General features: G+C 34.6%; 1 protein-coding gene across 2 annotated transcripts in view; it reads right to left on the bottom strand.

The window, feature by feature from the left end:
- Positions 1–15,845, bottom strand: part of ATP9B (ATPase phospholipid transporting 9B (putative)) — a 154,016-nt gene that overhangs the window by 121,466 nt on the left and 16,705 nt on the right. For both annotated transcript variants that reach the window (XM_042044621.1, XM_042044622.1), the window contains exons 3-5: positions 7,737–7,887; positions 4,212–4,325; positions 556–664 (exon numbers count right to left, since the gene is read on the bottom strand). In XM_042044621.1, coding sequence (XP_041900555.1) covers positions 556–664; positions 4,212–4,325; positions 7,737–7,887 — 374 coding nt within the window. The remainder of the gene's footprint in view (positions 1–555; positions 665–4,211; positions 4,326–7,736; positions 7,888–15,845) is intronic.

Below are 15,845 nucleotides of genomic sequence, written 5' to 3'. Positions count from 1 at the left end.
CTTTCATGAAAGAAAACCGGCTGTTCCGGATATTGCATGATCAAATAGATTTCAAATTACATGCAAAAATTCAAATTAATATTTTTGATACTGAAGCTGACTCACAATACACCTTCCTTTTCTTAGGCACAAATATATCCACCAAATTTGAAAGGCTCTAGTGAATTTTAATTAATTATTTACTGCTCCCTTATTTCCTATATATACTTGGTACATGGTAGACAATGTCGTTGAGTTCATCATCAATTTCAGAGGTGAACTGCACTTCGAAGTAAGGGTACTAAACAGCAGAATTCTTAAAAAATACATACAATTATAGTCATACACGTTTCTTTGACAACAACCAAATATTTATAAAACTTCTTATAAAAAGGCCAAGTTTAACAATCATATTTCTCTAAGGGAAATCACATGCTTTATTTAGTTCAATATCAGTTTCATTCTGAGTTCTACAGCTTGAAACTATTAGTTATTTCTTTGAACTGAAAGCCTGCAAATGTATAAATAAGAAAAAGATGAAATATTTTAAGGATTTATATGAGTGGTTTTGCTAACCTCGTACTGTCAGCTTGCTATATAGCTGTGAGTTCATTTCTTTGTCTCTCTTGTAACGTCGGAACTCATCAACAGCTTCCCGTACCACTGTGACCGTCAAAACAAATCCCTGTTAAAGATACAATTATGCAATTCAGAATTCTCAGTGCTAGAATAGAAATAGACAAGTAGGAACACTACACAGAGTAAGAACATGTGCTTAGAGTATTTACTTTTCTTTTTTTAATTTAGATTTGAGTCTTTTCTTCAATAAGTTAAAATAGGATCTTGAAAAGCAAAAACCAAATCATACTTGCACATTGTACAAATATAATTAGAGTAACTATATGTCCAAGTACACATAAATGAGATAGTATTTTGAAATGCAAAAAAGGAAAGTGCTTTGGATTACTTAAAGACAGCCTTTAGTTTCAATAAGCATACATATTTCCTTATTTTCCACAAACTTTAGGGCATTTTAAAAGTTTCCAATTCTAATGTTGAAAAACTGTGTTCTTCCTAATACACAAAAAAGATAAATGGATGGCTAGCTTAATGATTTTGCATCTTTAATGTAGTTATTTAGCAACACATCACAAATATAGACAAAGGGCATTTGTTCTGAAAAAGTGTCTAAATGCTTCAGCTGCTTCTTTCACAGGGCAGTGTCCCTGCGGCTTCTACTGGAAGCACACAGAGTGCTTCACTCAGCTGTGACGGTCCCTGGCTAGAAAAAGTCCTAAGCTAAAAAACACAGAACAATTCAGGGGTAAGCACATAAATTTCCTCTCTACCTCTCTAAACCTCCTCAGATCAGATCTTCTGGCTTAGACTTAGCACTTGAGTTTTTCTCCATCAGTGAAAGAGAAATAAAATTTTCACCAGTAAAAGGATCATTCATTATTATAAACAAGATGGATACAAAATTCAAATGTTAACAAATCCACCAACAAATAAGATTCTGCATTATCTATCTAGCTTCAGACAACCACCAATACTTTATAAAAGAAAATTTATGCCATTAGACTTCTCTTGCAGAAGTTCGACAGTTTGCCAACCTTCCCCTCATGTCCCAGCAATATGAAAGGAGTGAAGGTGTAGAGCTTTCCTAAAAGAGTGTTGACTAAAATCCTCCTATGGATTTTAGGGCTGTTTCGCAGTTCCAGACCAAAGTTCCAAGGCTTATTCTAATATAAGTTGTGACCTTATAGTTAAGCACTACTTGTTTGTTCAGGTTTACATTGGCTACAACTATACTGCAACTACATAGAACAAAAAATGGCCTATGCAAAAAGCATTCTCTTTTTACTCCCAGGGCATAATTGAATGAACAATCAGATTTTCCCCCTTTCTGACAGCACCATTTCATATGCTTTGACAATATAGATATTTTAGCAGCATAAAAAAGGGCACTCCTGAAGCACCTTTAAATATATTTGTCATTTTCACACACCTTGTTACTAGACAGCAATCAAAACATAGAACGCAAGGTGTTAATTGCAAGAATTTCCTCTAGCAGCCCTGTGCAGAGCAGCTGAGTACAGCTGACTATGACTATGAGGAACAATTTAAGGAAGACACTTCTCATTTTAGTCATCTGCTCAAAGGAAGTTGATATTCTTCCAAAGGAGAGCTGAAATTGTGAAGCCAGTTTAACAAAAGAAACCTGTCATCTTTCTTTAAGCAGGTAAGTATCTCTAGTGTACTTCTTACAATCAAACCTGTATGCTTTAAAACCTTTGTATGCTGGAGTAGAAACAAGAAGTCCATTCCTTACAGCAATTGACAATAAATTAGCAAAGCAGTCTTGTTTTAAGAACTTTGGGGCTTGATCTCAGTGTATCTGTGCTGTAAAAACTGTTGAAATAAACGAAAGGCAAAAAAAAACCTAACAAAACAACCCACAAAATCCACATACACCACCAAAAAACCCCAAAAGCCTTCTAACAATAGTCAACTTCTATTCATTTGGTTTTAAGTATCAGGGCAAAAAATTTTCCTTTAAAATTTTGAGACAAAATACAAGTCATAGCTACTCCTCTGATTATTACTTTAGCAGCAGTTACACACCCTTCAAAAAAACCTAAACTTATCTGTTAAGCAGCAAAAGCAGACCAAAGGATCTGACTTAAATGTTTTGTATTTTCCTCATAATACTTAGCTTTGCTCAACATTCAGTTGATGTCTTTTACCTGGAGGTTGATTATTAGTAGAAAAGCTATTAAAGTAGAAACAAGTGAGTTTGGCAAAACAAGATATTGACATATTGGTATTTTCAAGCTGTGTGTGAAAACCAGGATACATAATGCAAAATACCCTTGAATGAGACAAACATATCTATACAGAACAGATTACTGGTGTTTGCAAAATACAGTATTTTCTCCCTTCTTTGAGCAGGGTAGAAATGGGCTGAGATGCTGGATTTTTTTCCTTACTACCCCACTAATGCATAGCGCTGCACCCAGCACATCATGGTGAACAGATCAACTTCCAGACAAGGTCTTTTTTTCTATGTCAGTGACAAAGACTTTGTAAATATCCATTTTAAATCTCTCTGTTGAACAAGCTTTCTGTCTTGAAAGTGTTTTTCTGTTGCAACAGAAGGAAAAAGTTGTCTGGAAAGAGAGGTGGGAAGAACACCCAGAACGGTGTCTCCATTTATCCATAGTTTAAAGGACACGTTACAACAATTAAAACAATGAAATCAATCCAGAATATTTACTCTATTGACTTGTTAAGAACGACCTTTACTCAAGCAGTCAGCATGTCAGTTCTTCTTGAATACCACTGAGAATAAATGCTACTGAAAAATACCAATTTTTAAAAAAAGTTCAAAACATAAGGCATTTGTTCTTCCTGTCTTTAAACCTAGTGTGGAGGGACTGGGAAGAAGATGAAAGAAAAGGTAATGATCTGGTTAAGACAAGAAAATAATTCCAGATCATGGCAATGCAGCTGGCAGACTACCAAAAGGGTCTCCTCTGAAGAGAATTCAGTTTTCAAACTGTAGGAAACCTGAGTCAGAAGCTGTTTGAACAGTTTCCCAAGAAAATACTGCAGAGGGCTCAATAATAAAAAGACGTATCAAAAGAAAGCCAGTGCGACTGGCAGGGTAATTGATTAGGAGAAGCATGTTTAATTAGTAACTTATTTTCAAGGCACAATTTCCTCCTGATTTATCCATGGCTTAAAATATTTTATCTCAATTTTTGTGAGAAAAGGTTGTGATCAAAACTGATACAGAAGGAATGCAAAAAATTTATGCTCACAATTCTGACCTAGTCTGAAAACACTAAATAGTCACCAAAATAACAATAAATGGAAAGATATTTAACACACAAATTGCTTATGTTACCCAGTAAGTTTCTCTAGTAGCTGGAGCTTTTCCTGCTTGTTGGTTTTTTTAAACTCTTGAATGACCAGCAGGCAGAACAGAGCACTACACACTCAGGCTAGCTAGTTAACAAAAATGACCTCTAGCCTGTGGGGCAGAGACATAGTAGGTGAGTGGAAGGAAGGGCTATCAAACAACAGCTTTCAAATAAGCATTTTACTTCTCTTATGTTCTTTGACCACTGTAGTTTAGCAGTTGCAGGTTTATGCAATGTACATAGACATGAACCTTTCATTGACATTGAAACCCCAAAACTTTTAGTTAATAGTATTTTTCTCTTTACCAGAGGAGCCCAGTATGTGTACAGGTAGCCTATTTTCAGTGCTGGTACAAACTGTGAGCAGGACACGACGAGAAAATAGAGATTCAAGAAAAACTTGAACTGTTCATATAAAACCTAAAATGAAAAAGAAAACATATAAATGTCTTAAAATCTGTACCCATAATATACATAAAGTATACTTTTTCATGATAGGAGATACAAAAGCATTATCTATCATACTTTTATAGATGGCATTATTACGGTACTTATATGGAACAATATATATCATCACACACTACTACATTATTTAATATTATACTGCTATTTTTGTGGAGAAAAATCCTTTGATATTATTGCCTTGCAATTTGCTTTTGTATTTTGAAAACTGGTCTATGTATCAAGATCGCTGGGCAAATATTTAAATATAGGTACTAGGATATATTTATTAATAAATCAAAGATTTGGTCTAAACTCAGAGCTAATTAGCCAACTTTTAAGTGAACCCACAGTAAACTTATCACAGAATACATTGTCCCATATTCCAAAGCAATGACAGATGCAGAGATTCCTTTGGAAATTAAAAGCACCACTTCAGCAACTGCATGTTCTCAAGATTGCTTTGGTCGTAATTACAATGCTAAGAACATTATTCATTTTATAGAATTTTGAATCTTCAAAGACTTTCACATATTTCTTCAGGAAGCCAGGGTAACATGGCACCTCCAGCAACATTAAGAGAAGTGGCTACTGAACTTGGAACACTGAGACTTCAGAAAATGAATAACCAATTATTTCAAAGATAAAACATTCAAAATAGATCCAAAAGCCACATTTAAAGATTGTCTCCATCTTTTAATCTTAAAATTCAGTTAATATTACAATGACTTCTGCATAAAAATCAAAGTTATTTGACTCATATTTATTGCTTTTACCAGTCCAACATTATTACTTAATTATGTAAAAACCTATGTTCTAGGAAAAAATATTCAGGAAAGTTCATGTCAAAGTGTCTTTCTGGCAGGCACAAAAAAGTAGTGGTACCTCAAAACTGCCAGTTCAGCTAAAGACTACCTAAACAGCCTCCAAGCATTAGATTTTTTTCCAGAGCATGGAATGCTATTTCACGATTTACCAATAGAACTGTAAAGGTAAAAAAGTAAAATCTGAAGTTGTTGGAAAGATCAGAGCCTTCTTCCAAAATGAAAGTATTTCAGGCTGAACCTGCACCTTGTGTTGAGCCTGGTGAAGTTCATACACTCATTTCTGCTAATATGTTTAACTGTTTATAAAAACTTGATACACCAGGTCAAAGAAAAGTCCACAGACTACTTTAGGAGGCGCAAATCTTGTAGGAGAAGGTGGAAGTTAAAAAGCACCTTCCTACAAATCTTTTGAATCCTGACAGACCACTGACAGTTCATTCAATACAAAGCTAAGCACTTCAGTCCAGTAAAGCAAACTGAAAAGTCTCCAGCTACATAAAACTAATAAAACTACTGCCTTGAAGTTCAGGAGAGGTATCTTCAAAATCTGCCCATCACAGAAGGTATGTTTTATGGAAACACATGCAAAATTCCTAAGCAGCTGTATCAAGATGTATAGGAAACTATAAATGGAAATTGAAAGACTGGTATAAAAGGAGAAGCAGCTAGTATTTTACAAAATGTTCAGAAATTAGGTGATATTTTGGAAATGTTACAGCTCTTTTAGCCAGCAAGTAAAATTCTGTTAATCTAAGCACTATTTTAAGTTTGTGTTTGGATATGAAATCATTGAATATTACCCATGCTTCAATGTTAAAAAAGCCATAAAAGAGAACACAAAATTTCACATTATGAAAATTTTAACGAGAGTAGATCATTGGAGTCAATATTTATGACTTTGTTATATTTATGGGTTTAGAACCAATACAGAGATGTTCCCTACAAATTACTTCTAGGAAAGCAGCATAAAAAAAAGACAGCTACACACTATTCTAATCAATGAAAAGTCTTAAATTATGTTGAAAATTAAAATTTGAGAACACTTCATTTTCACCAACTATTGGGCTTTACATTTAGGATCTCACTTCATTTTGAAGTTTCTGATGATTTTTCAAATACTAGCACCAAATAAAAAATCTTACTTGGCCTAAACCCAAGATTTCTAAAATATCAAAAAAGAACAAACATTCTCTCTCACAATAGGGAATTGCAAACTATGGCTAATCCCTATAGGGAACCTGAATCTTGCTCAGGATTTGTAATCTTCACTGCAGATTTCTAGTTGCAATAATCAATGCCTTACTATATGCTTAATGAATTTTGTGACCTTTAGGAAAGCATATGTGGCTTAACCAATTTCAGTGTATTTAATAATTTAAACTTTGGAAGAAAACATTTACTTTGTCCAATAATGATGAGAATATTTTATCCACATGTGATAAGTGACATTTTATTTTCCTGACAGGAGATCAGTCTTAATTACAAGGCCATTAAATTTTTTTGCTGTTTTAATAAGGAAATGGATTAGAAAACACCTGCCATTCATTGGACTAAAGAGGCCAGAAGAACACAATCAATACTCTTATAAATCAGTATGATCACTTAAATAAAAAATTTAAGACAAAGCATGTCGGTATTCAAAAGTACAAGACATTCAGCTTTTCTATGGGCCACAGAACTCTGGATGGTATTTGTAAAAAATATTTGTAAAAATATGAGCAAAAGTGTAATACTAAAATTTATAATATCACAGTAGGATACATTTTTAGGTTTAACTACTTAAGTTTCAAAAGTTGTTTCTCTGTTGCTAAATTTCATTGTAACAAGAAATTTTTTTTAAAACTATGAACTAGACAAAACCATAATGTCTCTTTTGTCTTCATATGCACAGTGCATATGACAAGCAAAAAACTGAAATTAAGATACAATATGGCTTCTTAGGAAAAAAGTGACATAAAAACTTTCCACTCCACAACAGAGGTATTTCCTGAAGAACTGCACTCAAAGTCAAAAACACCTACAAAAAAACTGCAATAACAAATTCAACTCTGAAAAGTACTAAACTAGGCCTACTTTTGACACAAACTGAAGATGTTAGTTGTTTTTGTCCTTTAAGGAGCTGTCCGTTTTGGAATTCATTATTTATTATACTTTCAATGGCAAGGAGTATGAGAAAATATCCATGGGACTAAATTGTGATTTTTGACTATTTACTTCTCAATTGAAGTCAGCCCTGTGCATGCAGAAGTGCTTCTTTTTTTAAAAGGATTACAAATTTCTAATGATTAATAGAAAAGTGCAAAGAAACCCATCTCAAATTTCAAAAGCTTCACTGAATTCCAACCACTCAGACTGCAATTAAGTACATATCCCTTTGAAAACAAAACAATTTAATAAAAATGCAAACTTGCTCTCAACTGTTACTTTTCATTGAAGTCATTGAGACAAATATAGAAAGAAAAAGAAGTATCTGAGCAAATAAAATTATCTTTTTGCGGAGTAGTCAAAAAACACTACAGAACATACAGTCAGCCCAACACCAGAAAACATTTAGTGGCCTTACCCCAGGTATAAAGGTAAAGATGTTGTACTTTTGATTTTTTATGGCATTTTTTGGGTATTTTTCTTCACACTTTTCAGGACACCCAAGCCACACTGTGCGAGCCTTCAGGTCTTTCTTTCTTCGACAAATGTTTATGAGCCAATCAGAACAACTGCAAAGAAAGACAATTGTTTATTTTAAAACTAAAAATGTACTATGTGACATCACAATTTCCAAACCTGGAACCCCTAAAGGCAAATACCTACGAAAAACAGGCTTAAAAATGTTTGCCACATGTAAATAAGAAAGCATGATGTTAACTTCTCAAATTTAGGGCAATTACAGAGTATTCAACTCATCCACATATACACATATGTAAACACTTGCACATTATTTGCAGACAATCCTAATACAATGACAAGTTTCACTACACCTTACCCTGAAATAGATCAAAAAAATTCTAGTTAATAAGATTCTGCATCATACCTTATAGTTCCTTGGCTAAACTCTTTATCTTGGATTACTAACACTCAGATTATGCTAATGATTGAAGAGAAATAAGGCTTCTGTTCAATACAGTTCAAAAGATTTCAGCAGCTTTGGATACAATTTCCACCTAATTTGCAAATCTTCCGTTTCCTCCATACCACTGCTAACCCCACACTGTCATATATTTAAAAAAACCAAACCAACAAAACCAGAAAACCATTCAAAACAAGCCCACTATGTAAATGCAGATTGCACAATGACCTGTAATGGGGGAACTTCAGTTCACAGAAGAAAGGAAGAGCATCCTTGCCTAACCAGCTTACAAATCTATTGAAGAAATTTAAACCACGAGCAGTGAAATAGAGAAGAGCTCACAGCAAACTTTAAACAACTGCATTTTGGGCAAGGATACAGGAATGATGGGAAGAGATCACAACAAGGAGGAACAAAAGGCTGGCAAACAGAATGATGCCTCTGAGGCTCAAGAGACTTTACTAACAGCCATAAAACACGGATGTGACTCAACTCACACAATGTAATCAGCGTAACACTTGCTAGCACTATCTACAGATAGTGGATACAGATATCTACAGGCAGAAAGATATCCAGAAACCATTTGCAAAGAAAAGTGGGTTTGCTGTACACTGCATATACTTAGTTTACAATCCCGCACATTAAACGAGAATTTATCTGTATTTATTTTTTAATACAGTGAGGAGGTGCCTCAGTCATGTTGGGAGTCTGTTTTAGGCAAGTGAATCAGGAACACTGTGCAGACAGGCCTTCCGTGTTCTTCACCTACTGCAGTTGACAGAGCTGATAACAGCAGATTTCGGCTACATCAACTGATGAAGTTTAAATGAGAAACAATTTCTAGTGAGGTTTTCAAATATACTGGCATATTTGATATTTTGATGCAGCAAAAAGAAAACAACCATTAGGAAATTCTTACAAATTTTATTCAAACCAACAGAAAGGATTTGGCTGAGATCAAGAGGGAAATTTACAATCAAATCACCTCAGCACTGTTTACTGTTTCTATATAGTCAACCTATTCATATGTATTTGTACACATCTGTAAGAAAATAGAAGTCACAACCAACATTGACATGTCAAGAACAAACTCTAAAATGGAACTAATTTCACTCTGAGAAGAACCAGTTGCACTACTGTTTTAGAGCACATGTCTGCTATTGACTCCTGGGGCTTTGAGCACCCTGATCTAGTGAAAGATGTCTGTGCCCATGCCAGGGAGCCTGGATTAGATAATCTTTAAAGGTCCCTTTTAACTCAAATCATTCTATGATTCTATGTCTCAAATAAAATTTAACTCTCAAGACATAAGAAAAGTAAAGGAACATATTCTTGGAACTGATGCAGTTGGAAAAATCATAATTGCAGAGTAGCTTATATAAAATCAAAGTAATTTCAGTGAAGGTCTGCAAAGCTTTATTTAGAACTTACTGGGTAATTGACTATTGAATATTTCATTTTTCAGACCACAAATAAACTAGAAGAGAGAGGGGTACATGAAAAGAGCAGATCTGAATTCAAGGCTGTCTTGACAGATTACAAAAACTACCTGGAAGACATAGAATGCAGTTGAACAGCTACAAGTGCAACACAGTTTACAGAGAAATAATCAACTACACAAATACAGAACCAGGAAATGCTCAAAAAGGTGGCAGCTCAGTTACTGAAAGTGAATATTATACATGTGCAAAAAAAAGACATCTGTTCAGTGTGGACAAGCATACTTGTAGCAAGTCATGAATGTATTCCTTTCTCTCAATCAGTGCTAGCATGATCTCAGTTGGCTTACAGGACCATTCTGAATACCAAATTTCAACAAACAGGCCTATTGGGAAAACAGAGACCACACACAAGAGCAACAATTACAGGTCTAGAAAGCAGGGCAGGCTGACTACAAGATACACCAAAAAACCAGAGCTGTTCACAGAAGGCCGAGTGTGGACCTAATATGGTTTCAAGTATGTAAGAACCAGCTGCAAAGAGGAAAGTGACAATTATTCTCTAGGTCCACCATTATTAACTAATGACAGACCTTCAACTGTGGCAGATCAATAAGCAGGGTGGGCACAACATGGACAGATATTGAGTAAAGTCTTTAAATGACGGGGGTGGAGGAGACAGTTAGGAAGGCTGAAATTGCTGCAGGTCTCTAAGATGTGGTTAGACCAGACATCAGCGATAGATATAATTCATTCTGTACAGGCAAGGAATCGACTCGAAAGCTCTTAAGGTTCTTTCCTAGTCTGTTTATTCACAATTACAGAATCATGAAACACACTAATACTGCAGGAAAGGAAGGCTGATAGCTAGTTTACATTGCCACAATCCCAATTAAAGTGTTCTTGTATGTAATCTACATTATCCCATGCTTGTAACAAATTAATTTTGCCAAAGAATGGAATTGAAAGTTGTTGGTCTTTTTAAAGAAAATTAAAGGTTATGCAATAGTGAAATCATTCAAAGCAACAAGAACTTTGCTATGGAAATACCACTACATCAATAGTCACAAGCTGACCTTTAAAATACTTCAATTTTAAACGCTGGATTCTTAAGATTTGCTCCCCGGAACTTTCACTATGGGATAGACATCAATTTGGTTTAATCCTATGTAAATATGCATTTTATTTTTGTTACAAATAGAAGTCCATTCATCAGCTTTCTCCAGTCACTTTAAAATAGCAACAAAAAATTAATTCTATCACAAAAATTTTAACAGTGTTAACTCAACTTTCAAACTTCAGCCCTGTTATTTAATAACATACAAAGCGGAAATATAATTATTTAAGCTTGTCTTTAAACCAAAATGAACAGCAGTCTTTCTATTTCATGATTCCACAATCAGTTTAATGGCTGTGAACAGATCCTGCTGCTGTTGAGATGTCCAGTACCTCCCTCTTCCCCTAACAAAGGTGTGGATTCTTGCTCCTTCCCTTGTGCTGGCACAAAAACTCAGGCAACTGCATGGGAAAACCAGGCCTGCAAATCGATCCAGTTGTAAACTAATGCAGAATAAAAGGGGATTATTTTCAGTTATATCCATCCCCAACCTTTAAAATTGTAAAAAACTGTAAAAATAGGTGAAACAATGCAGTTTATATATTTGCAGCAGAAAGCAGAATGATTCCAGTCAGTGCCAACTTGAATTTTTACTTGATAAACTGCTCACGGCACTAAAGCTTTAAACTTGTTAAGTTTCCAGGGCAGGGTGAGGAGACACAGAAGAGACACCTTAGTTATATGGTGAGAAGTGTAAAGACAAATCTGTAGGAAAAAAATTCCAAGGAAAATAATTTTTTCCTGGAGAAAGTGAGCTGGCATGACAGCTCTGCCTACAATCCTGTAGATAGAAATTCCCTGACAATGTTTGAAATCCTGCATTGCTCAATCCTTTTTTGCATTTGAACTGTAAACAGACTGAATCTTTGATTAGGCACAGTCTCTTTTGCAGAATCATTTCCTCAGACACTAAGGACTTCTCTATTGCTAAAATTAAACATTCACCTAAAGCAACATAATTATGCTGCCTTCTTTGCCATGGAGTCTGCCCTCCTTGCAACTACTTTTTTTGCTACAGATCAACAGACACCATCATGACCATTAGATTAGCAAATGCCAAGAAGTACAGACACAAGAGTGATGTCTGACTGGGAAACAACTGCAATACCTTTGATAAAAGGGATTTGACTGACACAGAGCTATCAACAGTCAAATTCTCAGAGGTGAGAAAGTCACAGATGATGAAAATATTACAGTTTATGCCCAAATCAGTATTGTCATGGTTCAGATGAGCTTTATTATTGTTAAAATAGAAATCAGTTAGACTCTGCTATTTACAGTCTCAGCAGCAATTACTGCTTTATCCCAGGAAGAATACAAGGTGGACATGCTGGCCTCAGAAATCCTCATCAATTTACATTAATTAAAAATTTTAACACCAATGAAGTCTACCCAAAATTTTTGTAACTCAAGTTATCAACATCCAGCACATTTCTAATCTGTTCTTGAATTAACATTCCCCAATACATAAAATATTTTTGAGCAAGGGTATAGACCCTTTCATGGGCTTTATGTACTCAGTAAATTTGTATGATAAACGAGAGTATCATTCTCCAAGCCTCAAAGAGCCTAGAAACATAATGTAAGATGTAGCATGATCAAGACACAATTCAGATTTTTCTGAACTCTTATGTAAAATCACATATTATGCTAGGGATTCAGCAATAAAAAAAAAAATGAAGTGCACCCTTGTTCACTGATTTAAGTTTGTATTTCAAATATCCTTGCCTAGAAAATTCAACACATGTACAGAAAGCCTTTTCCTTAAGCTAGTTATAAGCCATGTTGTCTATATCGATATAAGACTGTATATATGAAAAATTGCCTGATTTATAAAAGAACTTCAAGGCATATCTATTAAACAGCTTTTTACTAACCTGCTTCCTAATGTATTTTTTTAATGTGAAGGAACAATAACCACAGTCTTCATATTAGTAATCAATACCATATTTAAATGAAAAACAACAACAAAAACCCACCAACCACAAAAACTCCCCACCAACAAACCAGAACCTGAAGTAATTGTTAAATAAGAACCCTTAACTTTTTCATAAATAGAGAGTATCTCTACAAGTCAAAAGCTAAAGTAAAAGTCTCAACTGACTCTACAGCTCTAATAATAAAGGCTTTTTTTATTTTCTCTTTTCATTACTTTTATCCTACAAGCTTAACTGCCAGTATCTTTCACAAAACAGCATTTTCATCAGAATGGAAAGATAATATAAAAGCTTTATATTGTCTGCAAGGGTCAGCTTTTCCTTATTAGGTTTTAAGTAGCAGAAACTAGTTCTGCAAAGAAAACATACTGTAATTATTGTACTCAACAGGTAGCTTCAATAATCAGGCCAAAAGCAACACAGTGGTCATGTCATTCTCAAAAGATCAGCATTTTCCCATGCTTCTGCATAACAAATGCGTTGCAGATTAATTGAAAGCGTACAGACCATCTTAGAGCCCAAATTAATCCGAGCATTTGATATCCCCTTCACTTCATATGGAAATGCCATTCAATGGCACCATTTTCATAGGGACAAAGTGGTTTTTGATAACAAGTGGAATGTAAATCTCATGAGAAAGAAATCAATCCAGCCCAAAGAACTCCAGAGTATTGATCTATGTGCATTATAATTTCACAAGCTTGAAGAGAATTTGTAAGTTAAAGGGGAAATGATTACAACCACAAAACAGATGCTGTATCACAAAGTTTTCTTTTAACTGTGCTATGAAAGCAAGAAATAAGCAGTTTCTGAAGTTAAAAGTTATATGGGTTGAATTAAGCCTTCAGTTTGTCCAATATCAAAGACAACATTTGATTTAATTATGATTTTTTTCTTGCAAATGTGAAAACTCTTTAAAGAGTTGCTGATTTGCAAATAAAGTTCACACCATTCCATTTTGATCGACAAGTCTATTGTCTAAACTGAAGTTAAAAGCTGAATAAAAGATTTCTACAAAGTCATTTTTCAAGTACACAGAACTTTGTCAAACCTTCCATATTTGCTTCTGCAAAACAGGTGAAACTTTTTCAACTAAAAAGTAACAGTTTGTAATGTAGCAACAAAAATCTATAGAATATAAAATCCTAAAGCTGCAAAGTAAGAGATGGAAAACTTCCTCTCACAAAAATGAGATTAACCTTAACAATGCAAGACAGACAAAAACCCCCACTGGGTATGGAGGTTTTTGTTTGTTTGCAACAAGTAAAGTGATTTTGAACACAAACACAAGACTTTAACTGAGAACCGAAAAGAAATCTGGGGCCCCCTGAGCTCAGATCCAGACTAATGCCTAATCTTTTGTTGTGTTCATCTTTCTGTCACAGCTTTGAAAAATTTACAATTTCATTTGAAGCACAAAAAGAAATTCTACATGTTGAAGTTGAGATTTCAACCTCACCCAGATGCAGGTATGAGGTACTGATTTCCATATAAACAAAGTGAAATTTTAAATTCTGTTTAACTGAACAGGTCTCAGACTGCTTTAATCTTAACATTACACTTAAGAGAACTCTGTCTGTCTTCTGAAAATAAGTTTCAGTTGTTCATATACCATGTATACACCAACACACAGGAAAATTGTTTTTTCACATTTTCCTCTCAATTTCAAGAAGGCAACACACGGTTGTATCCCAAACCAATACCTTACACCCCATAAAAACACTGTAACTAATTCTACTACATAGTGTAAGTAAATACTGCAGGTATGACAATAGCCTCCAAGTTTCCTGCATGATTTTTTGCATGATCCTAGGTAACTTTATCAACTGCAAAATGACATTTCAAAAACTCACCTATCCTGTGGGCCCCAGCAAAAATTTGTAAAGTGCTATTATAATGAGAAACCATTCCAAAAGAATAACTTACACTGACAGCATATCCCTGACTTTTATCAATTACAAAGCCTCAATAATGCTCTCAGCCCAGATGAAACCTCCCTACTACAAGGACGGGTATTTACACATTCACCCAGAAATGCTCATCCAAGACAAGATTTCTATCCAGCCTAACTGGACCAGTGGATAAGATACCACGGGATTCACCTTCTTTCCACAACATTTTCCATACCTCATCCGAACAGGCATCTGCAGCTTTCCTGTGAGAGTATCCTCTGTCTGCTAATGTCCAACTGAAATTTCAAGCTTCTGCTAGAATCAGTTCATCATTTTTTCATTATTTTTTCCATGAAAAATGAGAATTATCTGCTATGATGTTCCGATATAAAGAACATTGGTGTGATTAAAATGCCTGTAGGTATAAATGCAGGACCAAATGGACTCTTCATTGTGTCCAAATTCAGATGAGGAAATCAGCAAAGCAGAAGTCATACTCCCCTAAAGCCTCTTTCTTAGTGAAGACTTTTCCTTCTACACACCTACACTAGCAGTAAAATATGTATAGAGCATGGCAAAAAAAACCAAAACCAAACCATAGCACAATTTTCTTTCTCTTTTCCTTCTCAAAAATCCATCACAGATATGATTCAAGTAACTGAAAGAACAGGTTTGAAAGTTTGTAGGCTTGAAAGCTGAGATGTACCTCTCAATTTTAAAAAGCAAGCAAGAACACGATATTTTGCAATCTTCAGCACTAATGACAATTTGTTGTGACATTCTCTCACAATTTTTAATTCGTTCCAACATAAACTCACCTTGCAATTGTCTGTCTCTATCCAAACACTGCAAATTCCATGTCAGGGTGCAGTCTTTACTGATCCGCCTATTTTCATAAAACTTACAGGAATATAACCACAGTAACTAATAATCACTAGTACTCACAGAAGTGAATTCACATAAAAGTATATTGTTTGAAAGTCATCTCAATTTTAAGACATGTCCAGAAGATTAACAACTTCTTTAAATACTTAAAAATGTTTTTTTCAACAACTAAAATGTAGACCTGTACCAGAAACAGTGCTTCCAAAAGCCATTTACATATATAAACACTACTTCTGCAAACTTTTTTACCTTACTTCCCTCCTTCTACCTTCCAAACACTTAATCCCTATAATAAAATTAATAAACCATGAGGCTTTGTTAAATTATTATATAAAACA

Source organism: Corvus kubaryi, unplaced genomic scaffold, assembly GCF_017639235.1.
Source record: "Corvus kubaryi isolate FWS band 111438036 unplaced genomic scaffold, C.kubaryi_AGA036_p1.0 37398, whole genome shotgun sequence".
Lineage (NCBI taxonomy): Eukaryota > Metazoa > Chordata > Aves > Passeriformes > Corvidae > Corvus > Corvus kubaryi.
The sequence above is the reverse complement of the archived record's forward strand: the minus strand, read 5'-3'. Positions and strand labels throughout refer to the sequence as shown.